This window comes from Triturus cristatus, chromosome 12 (genome assembly GCF_964204655.1).
Source record: "Triturus cristatus chromosome 12, aTriCri1.1, whole genome shotgun sequence".
Lineage (NCBI taxonomy): Eukaryota > Metazoa > Chordata > Amphibia > Caudata > Salamandridae > Triturus > Triturus cristatus.
The window spans coordinates 637454500-637472080 of record NC_140595.1 but is presented as its reverse complement, the minus strand read 5'-3'; the positions used below and the strand labels follow the sequence as shown (position 1 = coordinate 637472080).

The 17581-nt window shown below is 45.2% G+C and overlaps 1 protein-coding gene across 2 annotated transcripts in view; it reads right to left on the bottom strand.

Moving 5' to 3' along the window:
* FBXO31 (F-box protein 31) overlaps positions 1-17581 on the bottom strand; it is a 292218-nt gene that overhangs the window by 142739 nt on the left and 131898 nt on the right. For both annotated transcript variants that reach the window (XM_085637496.1, XM_085637497.1), the window contains one exon: positions 13856-13932. In XM_085637496.1, the coding sequence (XP_085493622.1) occupies positions 13856-13932 (77 nt within the window). The remainder of the gene's footprint in view (positions 1-13855; positions 13933-17581) is intronic.

Here is a 17581-nt window from a genome sequence, read left to right as displayed (position 1 = left end):
CCTAGCATTGTGTAGTTTGAAAATGTAGTGACATCTTCGGCTAGAATCGAGGGCAAGACCTTGTGGAACTGTCTCGAGGGGCCTGGGGGTCTATAGACCAGGGTGCCTGAAAAGCAGGTATTGGGAGAAAAGTGAATACTGAACGCGAGGCTTTCACAGTCGGGGATGATGCTGGCCATGCTTCTACAGGGATGTTGTTCCTTATATACAATTGCCAGACCACCTCCTCTCCCACCCGATCGATCCCTACGTAGAATCTGATAGCCTGAAGGTAGGGCAGACACGATATCTGGGTCGGAGTCTGGTGTCAGCCAGGTTTCAGTTAGAAAGGTTACATCCGGTCTATATTCCTCCAACAACAGCCTAATTTCAGTCTTATGCTTCGGTAGAGATCTACAGTTTAGGAGCAACAGATTGAAGTCTTGTTTGATGGAGGGAGACCGAGTACTGTGAAACACATGTTTACATAGAGGGCAGACCTCCGGGAGATCTAAAGCCTGAAAAGAGTGTAGGCAATCTGGTTTACTAGTGGCGCGTAACTTAACTAGATCATCAGCGCTATAAGACTTAATTTGGTGAGGCAGGAGGGCAGGGGGTATGGCCCCTGGTCCCGAACGGTCGCGGACGGGCGCAGACGGGCTTGCCTTTAGCACGCCTTCGGCGCGCTGGCGGCGCGCCCGCTGCGCTTGCCGCGCGCTCGCGCTGCCATGCAGACTTATAGTCCTGCTCAGCCAATAGGCTAGAACGTAATCCGCCCTCCTGCCCCACCCAAGATGTCTGCCACAGTCACCGCGCCAGTCCTCCCACGCCGCAACTAGCCGAAGCGGCGAGGATCCGGACGGCGGTGTTTTTGGCAAGGGACACGGTGCAGCGAGCAAGATTAGCAGCCCAGAAAATGCAGGTAAGATAAAAGACAAAAGTGCACAATTTTGACAGTGAAACCTATAGCACCAACCTTTGTGCTCGAAGCCGTTCTGGCTGAGACCAGAAAACAGCACTTTCTATAGTGAGTCTCTGCTTGCAGGAGGTCCAGCACATGGTAGCAAGCATTTGGCAGAGGGTCGCTATATGCTTTCGCTCAATAGAAGATTAATGCCGGTGGGCTGACGCGGAAACACCTGCGGTCCCTGATCCTGGCGCCATCCAGGCGCGGACCTGCTTGCCTTAAGTCCGTCCGTGCTGCTGCCACCATATGAAGGGGTGTGAGCTTTAACAGGCTCTGTCCCCTTGCATTTGACTGGTTCCCTACCAGCGAATCAGAAGCTCCCTTGATGTGTCTAGCGTCTTTAAAGAAAGAAGCAGGAAGTGCAAAACACAACAAAAGTGAAATTCTGATTTAAAAACAAGGTAAAAATACAAATCTAAACCTAAAAACAAGGTACTACATTTAAAAGTACTCCAGAGAAGCGGGAAGCACATTACTGTAGGAAGGTCAACATTCTGGGAAGTACATCATGACATAAATTTCTCCCAATGGCAGGCATATATCATCTTGGTGGAGGGAAGCCTGACAGACAGAATAACATCACAGACTTTGTTAGGAAGGTCAAAAGCTGTCAACTGTTGCTTCTCAATTTCCACGCATGTAGGTGGTGGGTGCGGAGGATCGGGTGCAGAACCCTGCCCTGTAGCTGCAATATAAGATCCTTCCGAAGATCCTTCCGAAGATGCAACCTGACCAGAGGACCGATGGTCATGCTTAACAGCTCAGGATACCAGACTCTCAGTGCCCAAACCAGAGCTACTTGGGCCCGGTAATTCTTGATCTTCTTGAGAAATCTGGGCAGGAGTGGTATTGGCAGAAAGGCGTAGTGAAGGCCAGAACTCTACTCAAGTGGAAAAGCATCTCTGAGCGAGAGTCGCCTTGGAAACTCTAGCATGCAGAACTGCTGAAACTCAGTGGAGGCTAACAGATCTAACCAATGCTCTCCTCACTGGTAAAAGAGGCCTTGCACCAGTTCTAGGTGGAAAAGGCATTTGTGAAACACTAGGCCTCTTAGGCTGAGTTTTTCCGCTCCGGCATTCAGAGATCCCACCAGATGCTGCACCACCAGGGAAATTCACTGACGTTCCAGCCATGTCCAGATGTGCAGCCACTCGACACAGGGCCTACAACCTGACCCTGCCCTGTTTGTTGCAGTACCACATGGTGGTGGTGGTGTGGTCAGTGAACCCCTGCACCAGCCTTCTCTTAATATGTAAGAAAGGCATTTAATGGCAAGTGAATCGCCCGAAGCTCCAAGCAGTTTATGTGAAGCTCGGACTCAGAACAGAGGTATCCACCTCCCCCAGATAGCCACTCCAGCCTAGGGGTAATGCATCCGTCACCACCGTTAGAAGTGGTTGGGAAAGGGCAAGGGGTCTGCCACTGATCCAATCGCAGTTTGTTAGCCACTGTTGCAGGTTATTTGCAGTTCCCTCCGAGATCTGGACCATGTTGAAGAGATTCCCATGATGCTGCATCCACTGGGCCTTCAGTTCTCTTTGCGGAGCCCCGATACACCAGCGGGCATGTGTCAACATAAGAGTGCAGGAGGCCATGAGGCCCATCAGCCTCAGAGTACGTCTCACCAAATTCCAGGATATAGGCCAACACATCAGTATCATAGCCTGAATATACTGGACTGCCAACTCGCGAGGATAGGCCAGATACTGCACCGAGTCCAGAACAGCTCTGATGAAAGGCAGCATCTGAGAGGGAACAAGGGGTGATTTTGGCGAGTGCAGGAGGTTCGCCATAGTCTGAAGGTGGGTGACAACTGCGGGGCAAGCCTGCCTTCAACAACAAGTCATTGAGGTAGGGGAAGGCCGAAATCCCCGACCTCTGCGGGACAGCTGCGACCACAGCTTCACAGAGGAGCACTGGTAAGGCTGAAATGGAGCACAGCCAACTGCAAGTGCTTATGGGCCACCGTGAACTGCAGATAGCACCTGTGAACCAGCAGGACAGGGATGTGGAAATATGTGTTCTCCAAGTCCAATGCTAACATCAAGATCTAGGGCCAACAAAACATGAGCATTTTTAATTTCTCCTTCAAAAAGAGGATGACAAGTCACAGATCCAGGATAGGATGTAGTCCTCAGTAATTGTTTGGCACCAGAAAATAGCAGCAAACCACAACCTACTTCTGATGCAGGTACCCTCTCTATGACTTCCTTGGCCAAGAGAGCCTGCACTTCTTCACAGAGCAAGCACAGATGGCCCTCTGTCAGCCAATCGAAAGACGGGAGGCATGGGTGGAGGTGGTGTCACAAAGTGGAGAGAGTAGCCCCTTTTGACTATCTGGAGTACCCAATGGTCTGATGTTAATGACTGCCAGTGGGGGAGGAGATTGAGTATTAGGTCTCCCATTGGGTGCCCAAGATACTCTGTCTGAGAGCAGGCTAAATAGGCTTGGAGGCAGAGGGTGCCGGAGGGAATTATGTGGAGTGATCTGACCGCTGGCTGCCTGTCCCATATGGCCTCTGGGACCTCTGCCCAAAGCCACAAAAAGGCTGGAAGCCTGCTCGCTGAGGTGGTTGGGAGGGTATGGCGTGGCTGGAGACCCCTTCCGGAGTTCCGAAAGGGGCGGAAAGTGGATTGGGGCTGATGAGGAACCATAGACAAGCTCAAGGGCCTGCCTGTAACCCTGCTGTTTTTGAAACCATTCAGAAATGAATCTGCCTAGTCTTCAAAGAGGTGAGAGCCATCAAAGGGCATGTCCACGAGGGAAGCAACACATGCCCCGAAAAAACATATGTTCTCACCCAGGCATGGTACTGCAAGGCTACGATGATGAAATCGCCCTACCCAGCGAGTCTGTCATGTCAAGTTCACATTTGATGGAGAGCTTTGTGGCATCGCTTTTATCGGCAACAGCCTGAGAGGGTATGGCCCGACTACCCTTCAGGACTTAAGGCAGCACTTGCGCAACCGAATACCATAGTGAATGGGAATAACAACCCAATAGGTGCGCAGTGTTCACCGACCGCAGTGCCAGGCTGGTGGAAGAGAACATACTCTCACAGATGCTGCCCAGCCTCTTGGTTTCCCTATCCGGTGGCGTGTTAGGAATGTGTCAGGATGAATGCGGGATGAGGAGGCTTGGACTACCAAGCCCTCTGGGGTGGTGTGCTGGGTAAGGAAACTGGGACCGCCCAAGGAGTAGACAACGGTGGCAGCCAATCGTCCCATTCACAGGAGCTCCAGGGCTGGGCTTGGACCAGGCCCCCAAGTAGGACATCCCTAAGAACTTCATTGAATGGGAGTAAGGGTTCTGAGGAGGTGACTCCCAGATGAAGCACCTGTGTCAAAACGTTAGTCTTGAATGCCAATGATGGTATGTTAATTTCCAGGATCTCAGCTGCTCTGCGCACCACCACTGTAAAACAGGCTCCCTCTTCCGTAGCCATAGTAGGAGGGGGAACCAGGCCAGCATCAGGTGAGGTGTCCAATCCACTGGCCTCACCCAGTTCCTCATACTAGTTGTTCTCAACTGGGTCTTCTCCATAAGAGCCCATACACCCCTCCCAAATGTCACCCTCGCCAGGCCTATCCATCAAATTAAACACTGACTTCACTCTGGTAAGGATGTCCTCAGTCGGCACTGGACACTGCATCAGATGATGCCGATCCGGCTTTGTGTCGGAGTCAGGAATGACTATGGGGATGGCATTACCTAAGGGGCTGCCAGGGGAGTCGGAACTGGAGTGGGCACAGAAGAACGCCTCGTCGTCGGCTCCCCTCTGGATCCAGCAAGGAATCCTTAGGGCTCGACTGGGACCAGCGTGGTCCCAGTACAGGCCCTTCCGATAGGGTTCAAAGATGCTCCACAGGGGCTGGGCTGCCCAAAGATGAGGGGCAGCACCTCATAAAATTCCTTCAGCTGGGTGTGGGAGGCGTGAGGGGGGGGCTCCAGCAAAATCAGGGAAGCGCGGAGCGGACCCTCGGTCAGGCCCCAACGACTCATTGGACCTGGTGTGCCGACGCTCCCTCGTCTTGTCAGATGACTTCGAATAACGCAGGCAAGTCAAAGAGTGATTGGACTTCATCTTCTTGTGCTCGTAGGACTTACCCCACTTCCCAATGACTTCAAGTGTGACGAATAACGTCAGGAGGGGCTCCGCGTACGGTCCTGAGACCTCTCACCCGAAAGGGACCTCGAGCGTTGCAGAGTCAATGAGATGAGTGGTTCAATGTTACTCGTGTTACTTCCTCGTTTCAAAGACGGACGGAGGCCTTTCGACTATTTTGGACCTCCACCCCACAAATCCCTTTGTGAGGTAGGACAGGCTCACAATGCATCCTGTCAGCTCTGTACCTGGGAGATTGGATACCGTGCTGGGACTTACAGGAAGAGTATTTCCATATACTTTTCCTGTAGTCCCTGAAGTTGTGGCCAGTGGTTCAAGGTGGACCAGGATCGCTTTGTGTACTTTACTCCCCTTCATTCTTACATTGGCCCCTAAAGTGTTCACTAAAGTAATGGTGATCATCACTGGCCATCTTCAGAGGTTGAGAGTACATTGATTCTTGTACCTAGAAGACTGGCTGCTAATGCAAAACTTCCCAGTCATTCATATATCATCTTTATTTTACAGCCAAACTCTTGATATCATTTGATTTCACCATAAGGGAGCAGAAGTCCCACCTGATACTTCCATTCATTGGGGCAATTCAGACATCGTGACAGAGAGGGCGTTTCTTCCATGAGACAGCTGAAGATATTCTGCTATAGCAGACAAACGGCAACCTGGCCAGACACAGGCCAATCTCCCTTCCCCTCCCAGAGGTCACTATGGCAACAAAAGCACCACTGCTGGTTAGGAAGCCATTTGGAAGAGGTGGAGATCAGAGTCCTCTGTTCTACTGCAGTAAGCAGTTTCCATATCAGTCTTCTGGAGCTTTGTGTGATCAGTCTGGCCATAAAAGCCTTTCTGCTGCATATCAAAGGGAGACTGGTGCAGGTCTTTAAAGACAACATAACCGCCATGTTGTACTGCAAAACGCAGGACTGAGTGGAGTACTAAATCCTGTCTCAGGAGGTATGACTCCTCTCGAGGTGGCTGTACCAGCAGAACATCTTTCTGGTTGCCAACCACCTGGTGGGGTCTTTGAAAGCCACAGCAGACTAAATGACCAGGCATCATCTGACAGACCAAAGGTGGTCTTTTCATTCCAAGATGGTGCAAAGAGTCTTCGAGCAGTAGGGTCACCCTAGAACTATTTGCCACCAAGGAGAAGACACACTGTCAACAATTCAGTACACTGGAGTGGTCTCCAAGGAGATGCATTCTGGCTGGAAGGGAAGAGCAGGCATATGTATGGATTTGCACCGCTACCTCTCCTGCCTTGAGTTCTGAGGAAGATCAAGACTGATCAGCTCAAGACATTGTTAATAACCTCCTGGACTGGGTCAGAAAAATGGGGTACCAAGAGCTCCTGATCCTGAGTATTTGTTCTCTGATGAGGCTTCTGCCCCGGGAGGACATCCGGTCTTTAAAGAGAAAAGTCCTGCACCCAAATCTCCTCAATCTACATCTCCATACATGGAGACTGAGTGGTGGCAGTTAAATGCATTTGACTTGCCAAATGAGGTGGTGGTTGATGTCATCCTTGCAGACAGACACTCCTGAATGAAGTCGTTCTATCCTGGGTGCTGGGACAAATTTGTTGCCTGGTGTGGTGGCCGAAACACTGATCACTTACATGCTAAACTTTACGGTGTTCTTTTATTTGTTCTTTTGTTAGCCCAGCGGGGCCTTGCAGTGGACATAGTGAAAAAGTTATTTGTCTGGCTTGTCATGGTTTACATGACCAACCTAATTGAAGTCACCAGTTGTGATGAGTTTTTATAAAAGGTTTGACTTGCATATTTGCCCCCAACCATTTTCTTTTTTAAAACAGGTTTTATTGGGTTTTTAGTGAAAGCAATACATTCAGCATGGTGGTCACGTCTGGGTACAGCATGAGAGACCTTAGTACAATAAATAAACTCTGTCCTAATGAATCAGAAACAGCAAAACAAACAGTCTGTCATCCCTCCCTTCCCAAGAGTCAGTACATCACCTCCCAAGTGGCTGCCAGATTTGCATATCGGAAAAGGAAAGACATCCTAGCAGTGGTATTCGGGCCAAAAGGGGCACCCTCTACTGTGGGCCACAACTGTGCGCTTCGTGTATCATGGAGGACGGTAGCTGGTAATGAGCCATCAGCCTTGGAACTTATAAGTCATCTCGGTGACTCTGCAGGGGAGCCCGCCAGTGAGTCGGACTCTGGGTTGACAAGGGCATCCACTAGCACACCCCAGGATCGAACTCCATCCATGTTCCCCATACCCATTTGTGCTTCCCTCAAGAGTATATCTGCCTTCTCAGCTCGCCCATTTAAACAGCTCTCTCTTCCATACACTCAGCTGCGGGCCACCCATTGCCTTCCAGTTCCTAGTTATCTTGCGCTTGGCAAAATGACATATGCTAGTTCCTGGACCCTCCCCGCCATCTTAGTCCTTGTGGGATGGGGGAACCAACTCAACAAGCAGTGTCCCGGGGTTCATGAGATCTCTCACCCAATGCACTCCTCAAGTGTCCATAGAACTCCCTCCCAGAAGGCATGTAGATCGGGGCCTGTTCAGAACATGTGTAAAATATGGGCCCTCACAGAGCCGTACCTGGGGCAAGCTGCGTCTAGCATGTGGAAGTATCTACTTATGCGCTCTGGTGTCAGGTCTGCCCTGTGTAGTATGTAATAGTTGATACGTTTAAAACGTCCATTCCTGGAGACTTTTGGTGTTTGCTCCAGTATCTTATCTAGTATCATATTCTGGCTAATAGGGGTGTCAAGGTCTTCCTTTCACCTGGCCTTCAGTGCTGATTGTTGGTCTGTCCGCAGTGCCTTGTAAAGACATGAGACCGTCTGTATAACACCTGCTGAAAGCGCTATATATTGCTAGCTCTGGAACATCGTAAGTTCCAAAGATCCTTTCCCCCAGTGTTTACTAATTACCGCCATAATCGCTCTATGAAGCTGGAAGTGCCCCTGCGGTAATTCATATTCAGGGCACAAGTCGGGTGGGGACACGCAGGTACAAGGCGTCCACCCACTATTTTCACAGAGTGGACACCGCTTCCCCCCCCCAGCCAAGAACTTGGGCCCCACATAAATATGCTGAACTTGTCCACGTGTAATTTTCAGACACCAGGACACGTTCAGCGGCACCTGTAGATTATAGCTCCTTACAATGCATGCTATTTGATGGCATTCAATTACAACGCGGTAGTTACAACGATTGCGTTGTTAGCACGCAATACCATTACATCGCAAGTCCTTACAAAGACTTGCAGTAGGGGGCGCGCTGGGCTTAGGAATAGTATCATTTACTATTCCTACTCCAGTTTGCACAACAGCAGGGAAGGTGTTGGATTTTAAATCCAATACCTGTGCACCCCCTACAGTAAGTCGTTGTAATGACTTGCGATGTAATGGTATTGCGTACTAACAACGCAGTCGTTGTAACAACCACATTGTAAAGGCATTGCGTTGTGGAGACAGCGTTGTAAACACTGTTTCCCGCACATGTACGTTGTCTGCTTTCCATTCCCAGCAGCAACGTGCAGGCAGCGAGGGAGCTTTTTTTTTTCACCACCAGTTGGCCTAAGTTAAGGGGCCATCAGGCCTCCTTTGGTTTGAAGATGCTGACTGGAGCCGGCCTTGAACCTCACACTTAAATGGTAATGCCACAGAGGGAAAACAAAGGAATCACAGGTACTTAAGAGAGGCAGCTTTTGCCTTTGTTCAGTCCTTGTATATAAGAGATGCATGCACTGTAAGAATGTCAGATGTGTTGGTCTGCCCCAGTATTTACACAAATAACTTCAATAGCACTACTTTATTTCTTTTATAGCGCTACACAACCCAATGCATGGTATCACAGCTCTACACACAATATAGTGACAATAAATCATGTACATGTGAAAATCAATGTAAAAGGTGACTTACATGAGACAGGGATATACGGTGTAGGAGTCGTTCTTCATAGCTCACTCTCACTGTGCTATATTATAAGGATTACAATTTATGAACTGCTGGTAACAAAAGGATCTCTGTGTTAAAAGCAGTAACCCACTTTGCTATCTACAAAAAATAAAAATCTGTCATCTGCATGTTACATGATGTGCTTTGCAGGAGACGCATTAATCCACTATGCTACTTGGATTCAAATCTGGGACTTCACAAAATACAGATCTCTCTAACAAACACGTTAACCTCCAGAGTTCTCTCACCATTATTACTATTCCCCGAGATTTACTGGGCACCTTTACAGCAGATGCCTTAACCCATAAAATATTTTGAAATGCAGACTTTACAACCAATTAAGCGGAACAGATCTACTGCCATGCTTCTCCTTGTTGCCAATTACTTTGTGATACAGTTTAAAAAAAATTAAAATAGATTAGTGAAGGCCCACATTTTGCGTCGGTGTTGCGCCACTTTTTTGGGCATAACACGGACGCCAAATCTCATTTGTTAAATCTCATAATGTGCTGAAATGTACTCATTATATACCTAATAAACATGTATGAGGTCTTAATATCAAATGTCACTTCTTGTGATGTCACATTCAATGAGGTCACATCCTGTTATGTCACGTGCAATGTCGCATGTCATGACATCATGCGCTGTGATGGCATGCGTCATGATTTCACTTGCATGCTGCCTAACCTGGTTAGTCCACCCCACATCTTTTTTTAGGACTTGTGCCCTGGTCGTATTCTAGTCTGGAGTCCCCAAATGAGAGCAGCTCCGAGTTCCTATATAGGTCTCCCACCCTCGATGCCCCTGCCTCTGTCCATTGGTCCAGATCCCGCCAGCTCCCCCCATGCGGGAGTGCATGCAGGAATTCCAAAGGCAGTTCAGACGAGTATGGGGTTCTGATGGCAATTCTCTGCAAGCCCCTATTCCAGCACCTTGTCTGCACATGCAGCTCAAATGAGACACTCGAGTTAGGCTGTCTAACCCTTATAAGGACCCTAAGGAGCTCGGAAAGCGGTGGCACAAAGGGGCAAGGGGTCTGCCCCAACTATGTGTTATGGTCCAATGGGATCAGAACTTTATCTTGACATTTCTCATGTGCACGCCCTTCAAGCTTAAGCAAAGCTTTTCATTAATGCTTTTGACACTTAAAAAAAAAGTCTTCCTCAGTGAGATTACATCAACAAGTCATTTGGTTGAACCACAGATGCATTTGAACCAACAGTCCAACACCACATTCTTTCTGGACAAACTGGTACAGAGGACCACGGAAGCCTTCCTACCGAAGGAAGTGACTACGTTCCACGCTGGGCAGTTAATTACTCTGCCAACGTTATTAGTAGGCCTCATCTTTCAAAAGAGGTGAAGAGCCTCTATCGACTGGACCCCAACAGGGCTCTGAGTTTCACATCAACCAAAATAGAGACCATGGTGTTTATTACCAGCTCTTGGTGGCTTTCTCTGGGGAAAAGAAATGGAAGGCTGTGCAAAACCTTATAGAGGTGGATAGCCCTCTCTATTAAACTCTACTACACACTGGCCAAGAAGCAGTATGTGGGATTATTCTACCGCTACAATAGCTTTACTGCAAGGGGGGGCCTGTTCTAGACATTTGCAAGGCTCCAACATGGGTGCTCGTTCATATGTTCTCAAAACACTAGTGTACAGAGAGAGCGTAACATCACCAGCTTGGTTCTAGCAGGACTTTTTGGTCCACTCATCAGACCCTCCACTTTCGGGAGGTACTACTATGGTATTTTTTATCTTTATGTTTTGCCTACTTTGATAGATCATGTTTCCATGGACTTTCAATTGTGTCATATGCAGATGACACGCAGATTGTTATCTCACTTATGCCTAACACAGCAGCAATATCCTGTTGACTCAACTCATGTCAAAGGCAATTTGCAGACTGGATGTTCGCCAGCAGTCTGAAATTAAATAGCGACAAAACCGAAGTACCAGTTGTTGGCCATAATCCTTCCATATAGAAGGAAATCTGCTGGACTAATTAATACGAGGAACATCATTCCTCGAAATCACAATTAAAAAGTCTGGGCCTTCTAATCGATGTTACCTCACCATGGCGGCCCAATCCAGAAAATTAGCCTCAAGCTGCTTTGTCCTGTTGAGAACCCCAGGAAAGTTCTGGGCTGGTTATCATGCCCCTCACGGAGAGTGGTAATACAAAGTCTAATATTGTTACGCTTAGACTATAGGATTTCTCTATATTTGGGAAGTCCACGATCTGTGATTAAAAAACTCCAAACGATTCAAAACCTAGCGGGCCGGACCCGTTGGGGACACCGAATTATTACTCAATTTCATCCTCATTAGCCTCCTTACACTGGCTGCTGGTACATAAAAGGATACAGTTCATGGCATTATGAATAGCACATCGGGTGGTGAATATGAAGGGACCACATCTTTTACGAAATCTCATACGCCCCTACTGTCCTAGTAGACAATTACGATCCAATTTTCTAGGACTACTCACTGTTCCTAAAATCAAGAAAGCCAGGTGCGGGGGACGCTTTCTCAGGTCTTGCACCCTAACTATGGAATGCTCAACTAGAATCACTCAGAAGAATAGGAATGTCTAAAGCTTGTTTTACCTAATATACAAAGACTGTGAATCTGGTAAGATCCAGAGCGCTAGGAGGCCATTGGGTAGCCATGCGCTTTCGAAGTACCGAGAATAGAATAGAATGGTATCTATACTGAAGGTGAGAAATCTGCAGTTAGATGTATCCAATAGAAAAACGAGTTACTTACCTTCGGTAAGATTCATAATCTTAAAATGATATGGTGTAATTAACTTTTAACTAGCTCCTTGTGAAAAAAACAATCCGGAAATTGTTACACATGGATCCAATCATAAGAAAGCTTCTTGACGTGCGTTTCCGTAGCGAGGACCCATTCATACTATGTTTTCTGGCACACACTGCTTTACATAATTATCTATAAGGTTTAGATTTCAAGCACTGGGTTAAGTGATTAGTTTCAGAAAAACCTGATCTACCCACAGACTGAAAATCCTCCTGAACAATCACCAAAATGCTACTATTCTACAGGACAGGCAGATGTTCCACCAAGTCATCCTCAAAAAGAGTAGCACCACCTCTAAGCTGATAAATAACAACCATCGTCATTTTCAATTGTTGATTGGAATTTACTTTGTGTGCCGTAGCAGTCAATGAATTCGTAGGTGAAGAACAATAGAGTAGACCATTACTACAATGCTGGTTACTAAAGCGACCCCCCCCCTACCATCCCCCCAGCTCTGGCAAACCTTTTCAAAAACTACAGAACGCTAAGAAAGCATGCCATCAATACCTAGACACAGAGACATCTTTAGACCAGATAGCCAAAACTGCTAAGAAATTCAGATTTCCTTGAAGACTGTAGCCAATACGCTGCTTACATTGTGAAACATTTTGAAGTTTACTATAATTATACCTAGAACTTTGAAGGACACATTATCACAAATAGCAATTCGAGCTTCACAGAGAAGTTAGTTATCTCTCCTAAGTAAAGTTTGCAGCAGCTGTCTATTGTAGTGCAACTTAGTTAACTGGCAGTACATACCGCCAAGCTGAAACCCTTAATGGGTTGATAGGATACTATTTACTTAGGCTGGTTTCATGAGGATAAAGTGTAGACATGCTATTCTGCTGCTTACAGCATGTGGAGGGAACAACTCTACTGAAGCCTCTAAATTCGGAGCAAAAAGGGCATCATTATATGGAATTGTATGTATGTATATGCCCATAGATGTGTTTAACAGGGTAAAAGAGGAATCATCAGGGTAGCTGCCGTGAAAGGCCATTAAAGGCGCCCGTTTCCTCCCCCCCTTATATGTACCTGCAACATCATGCTTAGACTTCTTCAGATATTTACTCATAGGCTGGGAAATCTTGATGGTATGCTAATAAGATCACCTGCTTAAAACTTATTTCTCAGCATCTTCCTTGCCTGGAAATTAAAACTTTACGGGGTAATGGATAGCTAGACATGCCTGCCGACCCTACATGGTCCAAAGAGACCTGCATAATAGATCCATGACTAAGCAGCTTCCTAATGGGCCTTCTCTAATCAAGATGACACCACCTCAAAATATTTAGTATACCTGCAGGAGCAAAGTGAATCGCTCCCCAAGACAGAGCGCACTTGGCAATTAAATAAATTATAAAAATACAGCTGAAGCCACAACCCACCTTTAACCAAAACAAACAAAAAATAAAAATATATATGTAGACCTACTGGACTGTCCGGAAGATCAACTTTCAGCTAAACCAAAGCTAAGATAATGTAACAAACACCAAAGAGAAACTGTTAACAAATGTCTCACTGGAGAAGTTACAATTAATAGTTAAATAATCCATGTACAAGTCCCTTTGACCAGAAGGTCACAACTACCTTTATTAGCTGATCCACCATAATACTCCCAGCAAGATTCTCCAGCAATTACAAACTGATCAGCCTACTAAAACACAGGAGAATGAAACATGGGGGAAACCGTTAGATCATGAAGCCCACATTTTGAATGTCTTGGACATCAACATTTGGACATTCCAACTTTAGTATCATTCAAAAGATTTATGAAAAAAATGGGTTCAAATCACCTTTAAACTCGCAAACTGAGTTGATGGGGCAATCACCAGCCTCTTGGCCTCACAGACAATCTCATGTGAGTTTCTGATTTATCATTGTAAAATGGTTAATAGTCTACACTGTTTCACCATGTGCTCTGAATGCTTATTTTGATACAAATAAACAAACCAGTAAAAAATGTGCAAATATTCAATGTAGAAGAAAAGCCAGAAATGTTGAATTGCTACTTACCACAACATTCAGGAGACCTCCATAAGGGCCAATGTCTGGCTGCCATAGCCCCAAAATATGCCTGTACCGGTGCAGCACTAACAAAAAAATAAGCAATCCATATATTAAAAGGACAGAAAGAGAAGGAACAAAGACAGTTCAAAAGCAGAAACTTCTTTGATTTGGTAAACAATTACACAATTGTTAGGGATAAAATGTAAATACCATCACCAAGAAGACAAGGTCATCAATAAAATACAAAAGAAAAGCATCATGCTCTGTCAGCGTGAAAGACACATCCCCACAAACACAATAAAAGCTTTGCAGATGTTAGAAAATGGCAGCATGCAAAACCAAATTTTAAGCGCTACAGTGAAAATTTTTGAATCGCCATAGTTGATTTAACCTCTAACACGCAAGACCAAAGGCTCAATGTGCAATATCAGAAGGAAAAGAATATTTATTAAAATTGTTTTCCACGTTCCACAGTGCAATTCAGCCATACATAGAGCTATGATGAATCCACAGTGGAAGAGCATTGGTACGCTGGACATAGCCTTATGGTTTTAAAATAGGCAATTCTGCAGTTTATTTTCCTCAGCATTTGTGAATGGTACACCACAGTTTTGAATACTTTTGCAACAAGGGATGGCAAATTTAGAGTACTTTTGGCTTATCTTTCAAAGAGATAAGATGAACTTGCAAGAAAGGCAAGGGGATAAAAAGAAAACGAAGGCCGAGACAGATTACAATGAAAACCCTTTTTGAAGCTAAACAAGAGGGATACAAGTGGAGGAAGAGGTACTGTACGGTATGTGATAGAGTACAAGAATACATTTGAAAAAAGGGAAACAAGCTGCATGAAAACTAAGAGGGAATGGTCACAAGGACTTGGGGGCAACTTCCAGCAAAAGCTGGGGAGATATCTGCCCAAAGACATGGTGGGACACATAGAAATATGTTAAAGGTCCAAGTCCGGTTTCCACATAAAATATGTACTTTTTATGGCTGCTGAACGAACCAGCACTGTAAAGTTTTGGTATAAAGCGAACACACAGTGCCAAGCTGCACCTCAACACTAACTGAGAATAATAGTGAAAACCAACACCCAATATTGATGGGGAATAAGAGTGTTGGACCAGAAAAGAAGTAGAACACAAATTGCCACCAAAATTAGCGAACAGACTATAATGGCATGAAAACAATGACCTATTAAATCCCAGTTCACCCCCTACTGCTGGAACTCCAAACAAAAGTAGATTATTTCATGCAATCCTGCCAAAGGAGGGTCAACTCAACTATTACTTGAAGATCATCAAAAGCAGCTGGATCAGTTCAATTACAGATGTTAAAGCAGCCTAGAAAAAGTTCACCATTCAGTTTCCTACCCTACCAAAGTCTCCAGTTGAAACATATGTAAATTACTTTCAACGTAAACTGCCTTGCTAAAAAAAACGCATGTTCATTAAAATGAATGACATTTTAACTTGTCCTAGGTTAGCAATTGCTCAAATATTTGCATTTAAAAACAATTGTGTCTTAACCCGATAGGAGACTAAGTATGTGTCACAATGATCATGTTTATGTCATTTTACTATCATAGTTAACAGATTAACACTATTAGTACTTGGCCTGTAGTTTTGTTTTTTTATGCTTGCAGAATCTTGTGTAGTTTCCGCATTTTACCCAAGACAAAATGTGCAACATTTTCACCATTTTGCAAAAAGAAAGCAGAAAATATCTTGCCAGGTGCCATTTGTTCCTCAAGCAAGTCTCTTTCATGTATTTCGTATGATCTGCTTGTGAAGGATATATACCTGGTTGTATGACATTACAACGAATGCCTTTACTAAGTATCCTTTACCACACCTATGGCTTTACCACGCATGCCTCTACAACACAATTGTAAGTAGATATCAGGCAAGTGAAACACACACATATATATATATATATATATACACAAAAACAAAGCAGAGAACTCTGGGTAGAACATCCTACAACATCGGTGACACTATAAAATCTGTTCACCTCAAATCTCTTTTTCTAGCAACCTTTTTAAGCATAGGATTAGCACAGTGCCATACCTGCCGAGCTAGAAAGGGACAAAGTATTTTACCAACTATACAGCAAAGTCTTTAAGCATTGATTTAGCTACTGCCATCCATCCGGAGTTGTAAAATGAAAAAAGTATTTTACCACTCCAGGAACAGTATTACAGCATTGGATTGGCAACCTGGAATAAATAAAAATAACCCCTGGCATGCATTTCACTGTCAATACAGCTCTTCAGAGAGTTTTAGCTTTGTCCAAACACAAGGGAGCACCCAGTGTAAGTCAAAATAATACCCTTTAAGGCTTAGAGTGCCACATAAATTATGCAAAAACAAAGCGGAGAACTTTGTAGCTTTCTCGCTCAGTGTGGATGGCACTGTGCTAATCTTATGTTTAAAAACTTTGATAGAAGAACAGACCCTTCATGAGAGCAGGTTTTAGAGTGTTGCTGGTGTTGTAGGGTGCTCTATGTAGGATAGGAGCTGCTCTCCACCTAAACTTGAGAACTACCCACAGTTCTCGGCTTTATTTTTGCATAATTTAGACGGCACTCTAAGCCTTAAAGTAGGGGTCTCCAACGAGTAGCTCAGGAGCTACTGGTAGCTCGCCAGAACCCTGAAAGTAGCTCTCAGAGTTGAAGACAAGCCAAGACAATCCCAGAGAGTATATGCATATTAAAGAAGGCAGCACCGCTCATCTCAAAACACTTGGAGTGAAAGCCAACCAAACCAATAGCTACGTCTAGAGTCAAGGACCGTCAAATGTGTATGCTGGCCTGCATCATAAGGGTTTTATCTTTGGTGCAATTGTTTCGTTCATGGCATAATAGTGCCCATGCTGTAATAATGGTAATCCTGGACTATTATGGGTATTTTTTAGTGTAGTTTTCCCATACCGGCTGCCATCATTGACATATTGACGGGCCTACTTTTAGCCACCCCTGACAAAAGGATGACTGTTTCTTGCATAAAAATGGCCATAACTGATATACGTTGGGCATCCTGGATGTTATGGCGCCCAGCCTTGGTACGTTGGCCCTGGTATGATGGTGGGCATTATTCGTATAAAATAGCATCCTTGGAGCTATGGTGAGCATCCATTACCTATGATTGTAATACCTGGGCACTTTAAGCAGAATCTGTCTATGTGAGGCATTTTTACATGATAGTACTGATATTTGTGGATTGTGTGTTCTCTAAAATTGAAAACTGAGGTTTCAATGGCAAATATGTTTTTTTTAGAAAAGCTTTTTATTCTGGAAACTGAGTTTGTTTGCCCAAAATGGAAAGTGGTATTTGATTTAAAAAAAATGCGTATTTTCAATAACTAATTTGCTGACGAAGACAAAATATTTAATTTCTAAAACACATTTAAAGTTGATAGCCGAATGGTAATTCAAGCTGAATTGGGGGGGGGGGGGGCTTACTGCTCTAGTTCTGTCCTCTGTGCCGCAGAGCATTTGATAATTTGAATGTAACTTCATTAGTGAGGGGGTGGTATTTAATAGTGAGAAATGCTTTCCTGCTATTTCTGCTGGTAACCTTGTCTGAAATGCTTGGGTGATTACTACTGACAATCCTGCAGAGTGGTCATAGTGTAATGTTAACACATGTTACCACTATTAGACAGTGATAACATATGCTAGGAGCTCAGCATAACTTTCCTTGAGCAGAAGTAGCTTTCAACACAGAAAAG